Source organism: Dasypus novemcinctus, chromosome 4 (genome assembly GCF_030445035.2).
Source record: "Dasypus novemcinctus isolate mDasNov1 chromosome 4, mDasNov1.1.hap2, whole genome shotgun sequence".
Taxonomy (NCBI): domain Eukaryota; kingdom Metazoa; phylum Chordata; class Mammalia; order Cingulata; family Dasypodidae; genus Dasypus; species Dasypus novemcinctus.
Window position 1 is genome coordinate 148892902 of NC_080676.1, and position 17453 is coordinate 148910354.

At 37.4% G+C, this 17453-nt stretch overlaps 1 protein-coding gene across 5 annotated transcripts in view; it reads right to left on the reverse strand.

Annotated features, from left to right (window-relative positions):
* Positions 1-17453, reverse strand: part of GRIK1 (glutamate ionotropic receptor kainate type subunit 1) — a 418576-nt gene that overhangs the window by 35910 nt on the left and 365213 nt on the right. For all 5 annotated transcript variants that reach the window (XR_011648696.1, XM_004468595.5, XM_004468593.5 and 2 more), the window contains 4 exons: positions 16982-17185; positions 16139-16362; positions 9630-9748; positions 5371-5588 (listed from right to left, as the gene is read on the reverse strand). Coding sequence is in view for 4 of the 5 variants with exons in the window: in XM_004468595.5 (XP_004468652.1) it covers positions 5371-5588; positions 9630-9748; positions 16139-16362; positions 16982-17185 (765 nt within the window). In the remaining variant the exon portion in view is untranslated. The remainder of the gene's footprint in view (positions 1-5370; positions 5589-9629; positions 9749-16138; positions 16363-16981; positions 17186-17453) is intronic.

A 17453-nucleotide genomic window follows, 5' to 3' on the forward strand; every position in this document is an offset into this window, starting at 1 on the left:
GAATTATTAATACCCTGCCTTATAAGAAAAGGAATTCATTAAGTAATTGAAGGCCTGACAAGGAGAAAGAAATGGTCCCCTGATATTCAGAGAAGAATTTCCTAAAACCACTTCTTCCACAGTCTCTGAGAGTCTAGATGAAATATTCTTTAACCTTGTCCATCTAAAGCTTTGTGAAAGAATGTGGAATTGAATTTCTGATTTAATCTTAGTTCTCTTGTGTAAATAAAGTCTTTGATGATAAATGTGGTTGTTTCACATACAAATGACTCAATGAAAGGAAACTGCTACAGCCTCTACCATCTCAGACTTGTATTACCTTGACCAACCACTTGCTTCATAAATGCCAGCTCATTCCCTCAGCTTTCTCTGAATTCAGATGGTGGATAGTGGATCCTCACCTGACTATTTAAAAATATTAACTTTTGTTTCTTTTTTAAATTATGAGAATCTAATATCCCAAATCTGAAATCTAGGGCATCATACTGTCTGCAGGAATAGCAAATGTCTAGGAAGATAAAAGTCTGTGGATGGATTTTCACTGAAATTTTAGTGAGAAACTTCTGGCCATACTTTATAGGAGAAAATTCACTAAAAACATCCCTTGCCTGTGGCATGGGGACCAAATGTCAGGGATAGGGGTATTTTGTTTGGTCACACATTTTGGTGATTTCTACAGCCCTTTCGTTGCTAAAATTGATGATTCGTTAGCTTTAAAACAATTTTAAATCAACTTATGTAAATGAAAATAATGGCACAGTTTTCTACCATTTGGGTGCTACCAGGGAGTTTTTCTTCTCACCTGGGAATGGAAAACACTTTAAGTTCCACTGTGTATGATGAGAAAATGTTTCTTATTTCCTTGTGATTGAGTAGAGATGGACTCTGTCTGAACAAATGGATTATGTCCCAACAAGTGATCAGAATGTACCAGGCTGCTTCCCCAACAAACAAGGAGAATCTCCAACTGCAAGCAAAACACTGCCTTTCATCTGCCCCATAGTATCTAAGCCACCTCTCAATACAAAGCTGTCAGAAAGGGTATCTTTCAAAATTCCTTAAGACTGAGGGATGAGCAAACATAAGGGGAGTGGGTAACGATGGACCAATACAGATTTGTTGTTACTTAAGTTATTTTCTTGTGGTAATGGAAGGACTTGTAACATGAATACCAAGATAGTGGTTACCAGAGGTTCAGAGGGGAGGAGGACAGATGAATGGTTGGAAACCGAGGCATTTTTAGGGCATTGGAATTGCTCTGTATGATACTGCAGTGAAGGATACATAACATTACATGTTTGTCAAAGTCTGTAAAACTGTACAGTACAAAGTGTAAACCATAAACTATAGATCTGGATTAGTAGCAGTGCTTCAGTTTGATTCATCAGTTGTAACAAATGTACCTCACTAAGATGTTAATACCAGGGGAATCTGTGTATGTGGGTGGGGGAAAGTTATATGGAAATCCCCTATATGTTTTTTTTTTTTTTTAAGATTTATTTATTCACTTTATTTATTTATCTCCCCCTCCACCAGGTGGTTCTCTTCTCTTTTTCTCATTGTTTGCTCACCTTCTCCAGGAGGCACTGGGAAACAAACCTGGGACCTCCCACATGGGAGGCAAGTGCCCAACAGCCTGAGCCACATCTGCTCCCTGGGGGCTTTGGTGTCTGTTGACTTGTGGCATCTGCTCATTTAGGCATCTGTTTGCTTTTAGGCGTCTGCTCTTTGTGGTGGTGTGGCAGGTGCAGCATCTAGTTTGTTGCAGCAGGTGCGGCATCTGCTTATCTTCTTTAGGAGGCACAGGGACCCAAACCCAGGACCTCCCATGTGGTAGGTGGGCAACCAACTGGTTGAGCCACATCTGCTTTCCTCCCCTATACTTTTGATGTAACTTTTCTGTAATCTAAAACTTCTCTAAAAATAAAGTATTTATGAATTAAAAAAAAAGAATGTACTAGGCTAGACTAGAAAAATGTAGCTTTTAATTATTCATTCAATAGCCCAAGACAGATTACTGTCTTTGATTAAGAGAGAAAGGGAAAAGAAAAAAAAAAAGAGAGAGAGAGAGAAACCCCAGGGGGGAATGGAGGTGAAACACTAACACGGGGTCAGGTCAGCTCTGAGTCTATACTGAATACAGACCCTTGCTGTGGTCACTCATGTCTTATGATAGAACCACCTTGAGAGCTAAAAGGCTGGAGCATTTCTTTCCCTTGCAGAATAATCCAGCTTAAGAACCTGAGAGCGTTTCCCTCAAAAGCTTACTGACAGCTTGCCTCTCTCAAGGGGGAAACTAAATCGGATTTAGTCCTTGTTCTCTTTTTGGCAGATAAATTCCTTCTTGATAAGTAGTGTGGCTGGGCCACAAGCTAACTTGTAAAATGAGGAACTTGGCAACAGTCTTTCCTAGTGTGTGTCTCTATGTATTTATTCACCTCCCTCTCTTTCTCTCTTGTTCTGATGGAATACACTAATTGAACACATATTTTCTGAGTGCCTACTGTGTGCCTGGCACTGTTTTAGGTCTGGGATGTAATGACAAAGAAAATAGGCCAAGACCTGCTCTGAAGGAGCTTAGCTTCTAGAACTCTCCACAGGTCAACTGAACCAATGCTCTTCCACTCCCTAGCTGAGTGACCCTGCAGCAAGTAATTTAACCTCTTTGTGCCTCATTTCCTCATTATCTAATGGGGATAACATTGACCTTCCATGTGGGAAGCAGTTGCTCAATGGCTTGAGTCACATAGAGATGACCTTTATAAGGGTAAATGAGAAGATACATGGAAGATATTTAGAAACATCCTGTATTTCTCAGTGCTCAGCCCATGCTGCTATCTTCACTGTTGTGGTCCTCCTATCACCACATTCTTTCTTTCTGAGGTGCTTATTGCCTCATCTCCTGTGTCTGGAGACCTGAGAGACCACTTGCATGGGTGCTTTATTTTCAGGACCAGGAATTGAAAATGCCCAGGAGCAGCAGTTGTGACAGTAGCACGTGCCAGCTCTGCAGAATTGCACTATCCAAATGTGCCTTTGGGCAATAACCTCAGTGTCCTGCCAGTAGAATGGAAACAGCAACCTTGACCTTCAGAAGGCATGTGAGCTAAAACAAAAACGAGTTTAAGGGATACTCTGTAAATACATAGATCCTTTGCCCAGTGGCAAAGTCAGGCCTATTGCTTTTTCGAAAGGCAGACTTTCCCTTTCTATATTTGTAGCTGTACCTCTGGAAGGTGGTTGAATTTTCTCTGCCTATACTGGTCCATTTCCTGGTACTTTAAAACGCTATAAGATAATAGCGAGGGAGGTAAATCACTTTGCATATTTTTTCAGGTGTACCAAATTCTAGTTTGGCATTGTCCCTCTGTCCTGGGTGCCTTGCAGGTGACTTTCCTGGTTCCTGACAAGAACCATGATGAATCACTAGCTTGGAGTGACTCGTGTCTCTTCACCCTATTGATTTTAGGAAAACACTTTCAGAAATTTGGAGAGCCATGCATTTAAATGCCATTTGTCCTTAAAACACCATTTGTCCAAGAAAGAAACAATCCCCATTATTTATATATCCCTTAAATTAATGGCATGTTTCTTAAAATGAAGAGAAATTTTAAAATCACCTTTTTTATATACATAGAATAAAAGCAGATCCTACTTTTTACATTATTCTGCCTGTTGGTGAAACCATAGGTATAGTTTACTCAACACATGTAAGTATATATATTTATTATTATTAATAATGATTATCATTAATTGTTAGAAGAACATTATTACGTAGGCAATGCTATTTGGTGAACCAATACTGTTATTTAAAGAAATGTCCACTTTTTCTTCCCCGTATGTTTTAGTTTGCTAAGCTGCTTAAAGTAACATACCATGAAAAGGTTTGGATTTAAACAATGGAAGTTTATTTGCTTACAGTTTGAGGCCATGACAAGGTCCAAATAAAGGCATCATTAAGGTGATGCTTTCTTCCTACAGACTGGCTGCCGGCGATCCTTGGCAACTCTGTCACATGGCAAGGCACATGGCAGCGTCTGCTGCTCTCTCCCTTCTCTTCTGGGTTTTGTTGCTATCAGTTTCTTGCGTCTATAGCTTTCTCTCCCTCTCTCTGTATCCATCCAGTTTATAAAAGGCTCCAATAAAGAGGATTATGACCCAGCCTGAATGTGGTGGGTCACACTTTACCTGAAGTAGCCCCATCACATGATCCTGCCTACAGTGGATCCCCCCTGCCCCTAACAGGGATGGATTCATTTTTAAAACATGCTTTTCTGGGGGTGCATACAGTCCCAAACCACCACACTTTGTTTTCTTGCTTCTAATGTAATATTCTTCACAAGTCAAAATAGTCCTCCCAATCCTGGGGTGACAACTTCATTTTTGGTAATCTGGGTGGGAAACCTTGACAAAGGGATTTTTTTTTGTTTTTAATTTGTTTTGGTTACAATTTTTTTTTTCTCTTGTTCACAGACACGTTTACCTCCAACAGACTTTCTTAAAAGAGGGTTCTGGCTCTGTCTCTGTCATGGACCAGGTGTGTGACTTTGAGCAGGTTATTTAACTTCTGAAGGTCTTGTTCCCCTGATAAGGTCGCATTTCCCATAGGAGTTACAGTAGTTGAGATTTGATCATTGCAGTTCCAAGGTGATTCAATAAGCAACACAGAAATCAGTTTAATTACTCTGGGTAAGTGAATAAAAAGATTTCAACAGTGAAATTCACTTAATACTAAACCTGTGCCAACTCTGACTGAATTCTCCTATTGAGCCAGGAGAAGGCACTTCCTGGCTTTTGGGAAATCTCGAGTAATGTTCTTTGATGGTGCAGATTCAATATTTGACTATAGCCTCCTGGAAATTTTTATTCTTAATTCTCCCAATAAATCCCAAAATCAACACATCTACTTTTCATCTGCTCCTAGCTCATAAAGTATAGAACAGAAAGAACAAAATAATGATATCCAAGTTTTGCGGCTGTCAGGATTTCAGATTCAGTAATCCTTATTTTGTGGGTTCCATAAATGAATGCTCAGTTCATGAGTATTCAGCTGTCTTCAGAAAACAGCTTTTTTTTTTTTTTTTTTTTTTTTAATGTAAAGGCAAGAGCGAATACTAATCTATGGATCTGATGGTACGAAATTGGGCACAGAGAGAATGACATATGTAGTTACCAAAGAAATTGCTTTATTTGGATTGCTGAAGGCAGGCACAAGGATTCATTTTAATGATATTGTCACCATTAATTTTATTTTCTTAAAATAAAAACAAAAAATTGCCCAATATTTTTTTGACCTACTTTTCTTTTGCAACCTTTCCCCCTCCCCCTGAGAATGAGATAACTGCTGAGAACATTTCGTTAGATTCTTACCTTGAAGAAGGTCATTGTCGATCCATCTCTGACTGCCCCATATTCTATCTTGGTTTGCTTTGCCAAATCATCTGCTGAGTCTATGGGGGATTCCATTCTTTCTACTGTCAAGAAGGCAGCCAGATTGGCAGTGTAGGATGAAATGATGATTAAGGTGAAAAACCACCATATCCCTCCAACTATTCTGGTCGATAGAGCTTTGGGCATCAGCTCTGATCCTGTGATAATATCATCAGAATAAGATTGTTACACAGAGTCAGAAGAGAAGGGAAGGCTTAAGTCTCAACACTATTCTAGGAATGTAGTCTCTCAAGGACATACTATCTTGTGTGGAGATGAAATAAATGAATCTTCTTTAAATGGAGCAAAAATATAATTGAGCAATTTTAATCATGAATCACTCTTCTGCATACAATGTCATTTATCACTATATAATGGTATTAAAATTGTTTTAATCCCGAGATAGTCTGTGTTTAGAATTTACAGAATTACTTTAAGTGTTTAGATTTGGGTTTATTTGCTTGTTTTTATTGAAAAGATGATACCAAGTCTTCTGGACTTTTATTACTGACTAAAATGGCATCTTCTTATGTGAAAGAAAATGTTCTAGGTCTTTGTATAGCTATGAATAGCTTTTAAATGCTAACTTATTTAAGGTGAGAAACTTTCAAGAGATGAACATATGCCAATTTATCACATGCAGTTGAACAAAACATTGGATTATACAAATCAAATGAAAAAAGATGCAACCATACTTGACAGTGCATAAGTGATTTTTTCAATTGTTTTATGCTGCTTTTAAAATCACAGTTCTTTTTTCTAATGTAGACTTTTACTTTGGCTAAAAAAACATGTTCTGCAAAAGCATAATTTTGTCCTTAAATAAAACGCTGTTTCTTAATTGCTCTTCAAATGCTGGTTGTATCTTGGGTAGAGAGAGGCCCTTTCTGGTAAGAATGTACATTTTAGATGTCATTCACATAGATATTTGGACTTAGGATTTTTTAAAAAATTGCACAGAGGACATCTAATATGCTAACCAAGAAAGCCTTCTTCTCTAAAAGAAGGCCTATGAGTTAAATCTATTTACACAAAGGACAAACTGCTGTGAGAACTGGCTAGCTCATACCTTTGGTCATACTTAGCTGGGGAAGTACAAAAACCCAGCAGCAGAACTGGAAGGCACAGGAAGGGTATAAGCAGAGTTCCCCTCAATTGTGTTTATGCATGGATGGATTTTGAATAATCTATTTGCCTGAAATTCACCATTGGTTCTGTACTTGGAGTTTCCTTCATGAACCCAGGGCATTTTATCTGACTGGTTAAAAACGGAAGAAAAACACTCTAAATTTAAAAATCCAAGGGGCCAAACATCTGGTGTAAAAGATGATTTCCTTATAGTCAGTGTTTTGAAATTTTGTAGTTATGGCTTTAAGATGGAAAGGAAAATCAGAGTTGTACCAGTCTACCAATAAGTGAGTTTATGCTTAGGTTTAATCTATGAATAGACACACAGATTCCTCTTAAATTCAAAGCTGGCTCAAGGCTAGTGATAAACCGATTAGGGTTGGCAGAATTTTTAGGCTCGGAATTAACAGATATATTCTCCTAATGCTATTAGGTATTTTTGTGCTTTACTCCCTTTTAATGAGGTAAATGGGTTGACTGCAGTTTGTATTGCCTTCTTTTGTTTGTTTCAATTTAGTGTGTAGTGTTACACAGATTTATAATAGTTTCCGTTAAATTGCCTCCAAGGATTTAGTGGAGTAGTTTGTTGTCGTTATTTTCATCTTATAGTTTAATAGAATTTATTTGCCTGTGGGTGTGTGTGTTTAATGCCCAAGGTTGTTTCATATCCCTATACTTAATTGATCTAGCATCCTTGTGGCAGTGTGATATTATTTTAGATCTTTATTTGGTTATCTTTAAAATACCACTTATTTCATAAAATAGCTATAGGAAGTAGATAACACTTAATAGATATATTTTTCTTTACTTGCAGGTGCAGATTTTCTACGGTAAATTTATCCTTATATTATTTGTTATTTGGATGCATTTATGAAAAAATAAGATTTTAACTTATTATTTATTGTATACTAAACAGCAGTAATTAATAAAACTGGATGGACAGAAGATGCTGACATGTAGTAAAGAATAAATATTTATAAATTCACATCTTTAAGACTTTAAGATATATCTTTATATTTGTGGATGAAGTTTTTTGTTGTTGTTTTTTCTCCAACAATAAGAGAAACCTTAACAGAAACATGGGTTTTTCATCTATTAAGATTACATTTTAAAACCTTGGTAGTTGGTATGAATTAAATTTCTCAATGTTACATTGTGTTTTTAATTTTCACACAATTTTGTGAATTTCATGATTCTCAACTTTTACTTATCTGCCTAGAATGGGCTTTCCTCAAATAGAGATGATTTGTCTCAGTTCAGAACTCTAGAGGATGAAGTTATGAAAGCAATAAAAGCAGAGTTATGACATCATTAGCAAAAATTCGGGATGAGAGACAATACTTGCTGAAGTCTCTTTAGTGCCTTTTACGGCAGACATGACAGCCAATCCTGATCCAGACTTTGCTCACGCTCTGTAGAAAAGAGAAAGCCTGATCATCACGTTAAAAAAGAAATTAAACAAACTGGATTTCCAATTGAGAACAGTGACACGCTTCTGCTAACAAGAGAGAGGATAACAGTGGATGCAGAGATTAGCTACCAGGTCCAGAGCCACATGCTAATGACAGATTCACTAACAGTCACACGTACCGCAAGTTTGTACATGGAAACATGTGTTTCACCTGACAAATGTTTGAAGCTTCCTGAAAGACAAGCAGAGTCTGGTTGGGGCTGACTGTCATGTACCCAAGGTAGTGGTAGTAGCGGGCACTGCATCCCACAGTTTGCTGTGGATGGTGGTAAACTCCAAACAGGTAAAATAGTCAAGACAACTTTTGGAGGCAACAGAAGGTAGTCTCCGTCCCTTACCTGCCCGTCCCTGCTGCCTGCTCTGCAAAACCGAGTGGTTATTTCTCCATTCTCATGGCTGGGAGAAACAAGCAATTGGGAAGGGGAGAGGTCTCCTTCCCTTTCAATTGCTTACAGGACACATGCCCTGAAAATTAAACACACTGGTAAAGCAGTATATGGCTTCTCATGGGTTTTTCTTGAGGATATGTAGTTCTGGCCTGTGGTCTAAATGAATACAAGTGATTTCTAGTAAGCCAGGTGCTGTGTCTACACCTATTTAGCAGTATCCAAATAAACTATGCTTAATTACATGATGAGAAGCTTTGCCTACTATCTTCAAATATTTGGAATTTTCACACTAAACACCCTGGCTCTCTCTCCCTCTAATTTTGAAGCAGAGAATACAAATATTTCAAGTAGTAGGATTGTAACATACTAATGGAATCTCTTAATGCTCCCCTCCAAATAACAAACATGCTTTATGTATACCCCCACTGAACTTTCCTTTACAGCTTATTGTTAAATGAGCAGCTATTTGAAACACAACAGCCTCTGTGACTTATGGTTTATCTTAAATTAATGCATATAATCTTGCAGGTATTTTCTAGACCATATATCTAGAATAAAAAGCTGAAGAAAATCCACCAAAAGATGGATTTCTTCCAAATCCAACTCACCCTCCCAACAGAAACAAAAGTCTCCAAATCATAGAAAATATACAAAATATATTACATTTCCGTGGTTTGAAGTTTATTTCCCCATCCCCTACAGTTTACTGTTGCTATGGTTATCAATAGTAGGAGATGGCGAAAAGTTCCTGGGAGCTGTAAATAGAATCCCAGTAGGGTTTCTTAGAAAGGTACTTAGGTAGAAGTTTTAGGCACTGCCAGCTAATGAAAGAATTCAAGTGAACTTAATTCCACTCCTTTTAAAATTCTGACTTGTGGAGGTAGACCTGGGAAGGCAAAAGATTAGCATCTCCATCTATGCATATTTGTACACAATTTCCGAGGTACTTTATCCTTTGCTGCCCACAAGAAAGTTTGTGCTCATTGCTTGATAAAAGTGTGATTTTGGATATAACAATAGCAAAGGAGTCTCATTTAGTTCATATTTTTGTCTCTGTCTTCAGAACTGGCTAGGCAATCCATTGCTTTTATTTTTCTCAAATGCCTGGGACTGTTTTTCAGCCTACACTCTAGCTTCATGGTGGAGTTTACCAGCACAAAAGCCCATCAGCAGACTGTGGGACGTGTGACAAAGAAGGGCAACCGGTGTACCTTGCTGCATGAGAGCTCCAACTCCAAACCAGAAACTATTTAGTAAAGTAAAATTGTTTTCCACAACGTCTGAGGCAGGGTTGCATGGGTGGGGGTTATACCACTCGTAAGGTGTAAACCTGCGGTAGTTAACAGAAACAGCCTGTAAACATCAGATAAATACATGTGGCACCAGCAAAACCTGCTCAACAATACAGAGAACCCAACAGTTGATGAAGAAAGCATCACACCCAAGCATTAAAGGTCATGTCCATAAACTTACAGCTTTGGCAGGCAAAGTACCAAGGTGCCTTATGACATGGGTGTTTACCAGACTTTTATTTCTAGGTCAGACCCTGGGGCCAGCTGCTATTGTACTCCTTAGATCTGCATCTGCCAAATTCTTCTGAGGTTTTATTCCATTCCATTTGACTGAGCAATTAGATGGACTGTAAAGAAAGGTTCACTTATCCCAAGCTTTGCTCGCTGCCCCCCAAGTAGCAAAGACAGTGACACACGCTTGTTGGATACCAACGATGAGAACAAGATACTGTGTTGGTAGGTGCTGCAGGAGACACAAAGAGGAGGGGTGACTTGCCTTCAAGTGACTTCTATGGACAGAGTCTTAGAAGGAATCTATGTGGTCTACCAATTACCAATTTCATAACACCTTAAAATCGCTCCAAGGCTGAAAACGATTAGTGAACAGAAGAAGGGATGGGTATTTGGGGTGCATAAGATCTTCTCAGGAGAGTAAATGGAAACAAAACCACAATCCTCAAATGAAGACACCAAGCTTAAGATCAGAAGACTCCTGGCCCAGGCATAGGGAAATATTAGTATTAACTCCATAGCATAATTTTTGTCAGACGTATAGGCTCTCAGCTAATCACTCATTCTAGTTAGTTAACATGTATGTTTCCTACAGCACCACCATAGCTCTCTTGGCTGGGCGGCAGATTTATAGGCAGCAAAAAGTTCTAGAAAAATAAGTGGTAGTCTAGAAAAAGGATTCTGAACACGTCGCTCAACTTCTCTGGCTTCAGTTCCTTGGTTACAATGAGGAGAGCATCTAGTGATCTCTGGGACTGTGCTTAAAATAAAAACCTGGGAGACCGAATATATTTCGTTTATTTTTAGCTATTTTCTAACATCTGTCTGACCTATGTAGCTATTTTTTGGCATTACCTTGCCAAGGGGCAATTATTTTTCCAGAGAACTGTTAGCAGATGCTCAGCAAAGTGATCTGGAAATGATTTAAAATGCAGTAGTTCTTAGCACGGGGAGCTTTGCCATTTGCCATTGGGTCCTTATAATGCAAGTGGGAGTGTTAGAGTAATGTTAAAACACCATAAAGCCAATGAGAACATACGGAATGCTCTCCAGACATAAGGCTTCGGCAGTAAACAATAGCAGATTGCTAACACGTTGGGGAGAACTGGGATTAAGGTGAATACATTATCTATAGAGAAAAGCAGGGCACACTTTGAACTATGTGCAAGGCACTGGGCAGAGAGTTCCTCTTAATGAAAAGCCGTTCTCTAAACTCCTGGACAACTGCTGTAAAGCATACAGGTTCTTCTCCTCGAATCTTGGGGAGCCTGAAATAACAGCCTTGTAGTTTATCCACAATAATGATATCCGATTCATTGCTGCAGTTTCTTCACAGCTGCAGGGTGCACAGTGAAGCTTTTTGTGACTCTTATGAATATAGCTTTAATTGACAATGCCATGCCAATACGTTTTAATTACTGTTTCAACAATGCAATTAAGTTTGTAATTCATACACCTTTATAACACAATAGTTTGCCGAGCTGAAGAAATGACTGCCAATATTAATGAGCCCACTAATTAAAAGCGTATGCAGGGAAAAGATGGCATTTCTTACACGATATCATTGTCATTTGTACAATAGTTTAAAATATTAATTGCAATGAATTATGAGACTTATGCATTCAGGGGAAGGATTCTTCTAAAACAGACCATAGAACCTGGCAACCCCAAGCCCCCTGATAGTCCAGCATTTTACCCCCAAATATTCTCACCACCTCCCTCTTGTTTCAATGTTTCATACTTTTCATTTATAAGTGAGCAGTTATTTAATTTCCTTTGGTGAAAAGGAAAACTGTCTAAATAGCAATGAATCTGCCTGCTCTATAGAGATATTTTAGATTCTTTTTTCCAGAACATGAGTGACTTGAGAGGGCGATGTGGACTGAGGAATATTAAGTGACAACTTGATGTGACGTTGTGAGACTCGGGCTTTTCATAAGGTAAGATCTACCTATTGCCTGAATACAAACATTTTGGCTTTAAATTCCTAACACCTGCTTAAGATAGCCAATTTGACAGCAGTATCAGCACTGGGAAGTCTAAGAGAAAGATTAATAAATATGACCTGTGCCAATGATAATCTGAAGCTGCTATCCTCAAATGACCATCAAGAAATCAATAGTCACCTTTAGTCAAGTAAAAGGGGCAGATGTGCTTAGAATCTGTGTCAAACTTGCATATAGAAGAGTAGCATTATGTTGAAATTTGAAGGCTCATTTTTGTTTTACATTTATATATGCTAGGCTTATACTTGAATGGAAGTTATAAAAAGATACTCATGGTGAGGGTTTTTAATCAAGGCACTAATTTTTGTGGCTGAGAACGGACATTGGGCTTCATTGAGGAGAGGGAGATCCATTTATCTTCCAAACCACTGACCATTGATTTGTATTATAACTTTAGGGCTTATTTTTCAAAGGTTTTCATGATTCCTTCTGCCAAATATTAACTGAAAAAGAGTTCTTTTCTAGGAAGGTAAACATAAATAATAAAATGTAAGCAGGGCATAGTTGGGGCAGTGAGATTCTTCCGTACGACACTGTAATGATGGACACGTGACATTATGCATTTGTCAAGGCCTGTGGAACTGTACAGCCCAAAGTGTAAAACCATAAAGTAAGCTAAAGACTTTCGTTAGTAGCAATGCTTCAATATTGGTTCATCAACTGCAACAGATGTGCCACACTGATATAGGAGGTTAATAATAGGTGAAACTGTGTGTGGGTGTGTGTGGGAGGGCTATGTAGGAATTCCCTACACTTTTGTTGTGATTTTTATTGTAAGTGTAAATCTGAAACTTCTCTGAAAAAGAGTTTATTATTTCAGAGAAGAAAATGGAAAAGGTGTTTTAAGTAAAACTAATAGTAAACAATGTTTACCAAATCTAAAAAATTGTAAGCAGACATCATATCTGGATATGTGGTCTATGGAAATTGAGTGTATGGGTTGGACATAATGACGTGGGCTTAAATATTTTTCAGAAAGTAATTAGAAAAAATGTCAACAAAAGCACTGCCATGCATACTTGTTACAAGCACAGTAACTGAAATTTTTGAATCATTTCCTTAGTTTGCCTCCTCCAGGTCTATAACTTGGTCAATTCAATTCAGTTCAGCAAATTATTAAGCATCTCTCTTGTGGGGACTTTAAAAGAACTTATAAAGATATATTTCCAAACATAAATTTAAAAGCCTCTCTGAAACGAAAGAAGATTCTGAGATTAACTGTTTTGCATTTATACTTCGCTAGCTTTGAATGCAAACCACTAAGGTGGCAACTAAAAGCCATTTTACATCTTAGTTCATTGGAGCACAGGAACGGAGTTAATTGTCTCAAACTATGTTGGTGAAAGGTCAATGTAAATTCTCACACCTAGTCAACCAGGATTTTGTTTTTCAGAATCACCCCTAAAATACATTTTGTGGCTTTCTAAAGTAGAACCAGAAATGCATTCATAGTTGTAGAGAAGATGAATGTACCTGAGAGCATAGACCCTATTGCAATGCAGGTGGGCACTGCAGCGAATTATTTTCCGTATTTCTGTGTTTTCTGTACTTCACCACTGTGTGTGTTTGCAAGTTTGTATTTGACATCTAGCATCCAGCTTTCCATTTTCCTAAGATCCAGTGTGAGAGGAAGACAAGGAGCATATGCCAAATAAGGAAGGGCTGGTTTATAAATGGTGCTGTCAGAGAGGAGGGTTGCTGAATGGATAGTGTTGATTGGGGTGAGGACATCTTAACAGAAATAGAATGTATAGAGTAAGAATAGATAGGGGTCTAGGTCGTCAAGAGCATGGAGGAACAGACAAAATAAGGAGTAAACTAAACATTATACTACTGTGTCTATCTGGTGACAAAAATATGGTGGTTTATGGACAGAGTCAAGGTCAAGTGTAAAAGGGTACTTTGAGTCTGCTATTCTTGTGAGAACTTTCAGATGCTGCTGGCATGTTTTTACTATCACTGGTTTTGGTCAAGTCAGCATAATAAATAATGAACTTGATCACCAACATTGGCTTGCCTGATCTACTCATCAGTATCACTGCTGAGAGGGAACCATGGAATAGCGAATATGGAAGCTCACTCTTCTCTTGCTCTCTACTGCTTGGATTGTTCTATTAGCTCTAAAGCATCCAAAAAGCAGAGGACTGGAACAACTAGGGATCATAAGATTTCTTATTGTTAGAGGGTACATCACCTTAAGGTATTACTAGATTAAACTACCTACCATTCTAGGGCAGTATTAACTTTATCTATGAGCCAATAATGAGAAAGGTACACCCCCCAAAGGTAAATTATTTACTTTAAAAAATTTGATCAAAATTTTAAAGGTATCAAAGGATAATATATTATATACACTGTTAATATTTTATTTTCTGAATTCATATGGAAATAGAGCCTTAAATAGCGATTTAAAGATAGTTTAATATGTGACCAAAATTTAGGAAACATTACGGGATTTGGTAATGGTACACTTCATAATGTACACAAAACTACAAAATTTTAATTTCGTATTGAATATCCACATGTGAGGAAAATGTGCTTATTGAAATTTCTCCACTTAAGCAGTTTGGAAAATTCTACAACTAATTGAACTGGTTTTCAATTAATCTGATTTTAGAAGTTTACTCTTTGCATTTAGTTCCCTGAAAGATATTAACCAGACTTTCTCAGTTCTGCTTACAGGAATAAGATAATGTCTCAAAGCAAAACCAGACGGTATGGTGTAAATCTGTAACTCTTCTCGGAGACAAAAGTTTGATATCCTAGAGCAGTTGTCTTGCACCTGCATAACTGTATCTAAACTGTGCTTTTTTAACCGCTGAAATCTAGGCAAATTGTATGTGCTTGAGACAACACAGGACTGAGAAACTGAATGTACCCTCCTCACACATTACTTGTTTTTTTAACTTGTTTTTCTTTTCAACTACCCATTTTCTCTGTTTTTTTCCCCCCTTTAAAAACCTTAGCTCTCATTTTCACTTTGAACTGGTTTTGGGAAGATTTCCCTAGTTCCTTGCTTGTGTACTAGCAATAAATCACCATCTCACTAAAAGACATGTTTGTCCTCTGTAGTACGGTATTGGGTGGGCTTGTCTATTGGAAATAGCCATGATCATGGCAACAAGAACACAAATTTATTCAATTTGACTTTGATCTTTAAGACCTTTCCCACCTGGATTATTTTTCCAAGGTTTTTTTTTGGTTTTTTAACAATTATGCCAGGAAAAGAGTTACTTGACAGCTTGACATTAATCAAAACCAGACAGTGGACAATGACAAAGGGCTAGGATGAAGAAATATTTCTCTTAGAAATTCCTGGAGGGAAAATAAAAATTGATTAGGGAAAAAGTTTAGTGAATTTTGTTGAAAGGGGAAAAAGATTGAATACAAGTAGGGGACTTATAAAAGCAAATCAGTTTTATCTGGTTTATCTAGGGATGTCAAATGTTTTAAGCCAGCAGAAAGATAAAATACCTGTGTTTCAAATTCAGCAACAAAGGTATTTAGAAAATATGATCTACTGAAAGGTAAAAATCCTTTGAAGAATTGTATAGTATAGAATGGTTAAATATAGAGTTAAATCTCAGAAGTAAAACCTAAACTGAATAATCTTGGTGGTGGCCTTAAGAATTCATGCCTCCAGGCTCTGTTAGTAATCTTTCCTTTCATTGATTTTTTTCTAGGATTCTCTTGTTAACTCTCTAATGTTTTTAAAACTAAATTTTATAAACATTGCAATGTATTTTTCTTGATTTCTGAGGAGTCACAATCTTTTTTTCCCAATTTTCTTATTTATTATACTATAATAATTCTTAGCTAACTTTTTCTCAGTTTTGCTTAACCAAATGTTCCAGAGATCAAGTGTTTTGGCACCATTTTATTATTCTTATTAAAGCATTTTAGATTAAGTACTTGAGACATTGCTTTAGTTATAATATAATTGAAGGGAAATGGATAAACAACCATTTTATGTTGCTTGAAGTATTGGTAAATTAAGCTAATTAAAAAATTATCTAACTATTTTTCAACTACCTGTATAAATAATTGGAAAACATTCATTTAGAGACTTTCTTTGATGTAAGAAACTGTGGCAGAACACCAAACTGGGCCAATCTAAAATGAACATTTTAAGGTTCATACAGGTTGATCTGAAAGTGACCCTGGTCTGTTGGAGTAAGTTCTTGAAGTTACCTTGCAATCACAAAGAGTACACAGCTGACTCCCAAGCAGGCCAAGAGCACATACATCCAAATGTCAGGAGACAAAGGATTGAGGAAGGAGAAGACGCCTGGGTTGGTACCATTGGGCTTCCGGTAGAGAATACTGATGCCAAGGGTCATGAAGGGCTTTGAGAAGTCAATGACTTTCTCTCGCACGTAAGTGATAGTAAGGGGAGCCACCGCCAGGTCAGCCTTCTGCAAAAGCAAGTTGGAAATCGTTACCTTGCTTGTCTAGCTTCTCTGCAAATGTCTCGTTCCCGATTTTTGTCTTCTCAGGCTTCTCACATAAGAAGCTTCTGGTGATGATTGGCTTTAACATAAAAATCATTGATTTACATAGTTGTTGTTTATGACATCAATATTTATTAGCAAAGAGACACCAGAAGGTATGGATGCATCCACATCCACACCCATGCGTATACATTCTAGAACTAAATGAAGGAAAAATGTCTTTTAAAAGAGGGAAAAGCAAGGAATAAGAAGCCTGTTCATAATATTAGTTGAGAAGATGAGATTGTGCTCTGAGCTGAAAACTTAAGAATTCTTTATCTAATTGAAGAATCACTCATGTTTGTTCTTCAGTGAGAAGGATTAGGCTCATAAATTTTTAGCTTCAATTTCCTTTCAAAGTAGGCCAACTCCATTTCTAGATTGTTTTTTACCTATTTTTTAGCCCATTCTATGATTCAATAAATAATAAACATTTCTCCTGATACCAACTCAACCATTTTTTTCTCTTTTGTTTTCCTTCCTTGTGTTATACATTTTTTTTCTGACAAATGAGACCCATATTTAGGAGATGTATTTTGCTTACGTGATCTATAAGTTCTCTGACCATCCCATTCCACTCTCCTTTGTCATTCTGTGCTCCATATTTGCCATCAGGGACTAGTTTAACATCATAAAGGAAACCCAGGATGTTTGACAATTCTTTCAACAGATCCAGACAATATCCTTCAAATCTGTCATTTCCATACAGGGGCTTATCAGATTTCCTGTACATCACATAGGGCTCTTCCTATATGAGACAAACCAAATATGAAAACCATGTTATAATGAAAAGCAGAATTTACTAAGACAAGCTCTATCAGCTGCCTGAAGATATAAGATATTTGAAAATGATTGTTAAGGTTTGAGAGGACTGATGTCAGTCATTCACATCTCTGTGCTAAACTCATCTTCTCTATGCCCAATACAAATATAGACCACTTCAAATATTATTTTTTCTTCATCTCCCCTCTGCCTCTTTGGGAGCTCCTCCTTCCCAGCTTTTCTGAAAGAGACTC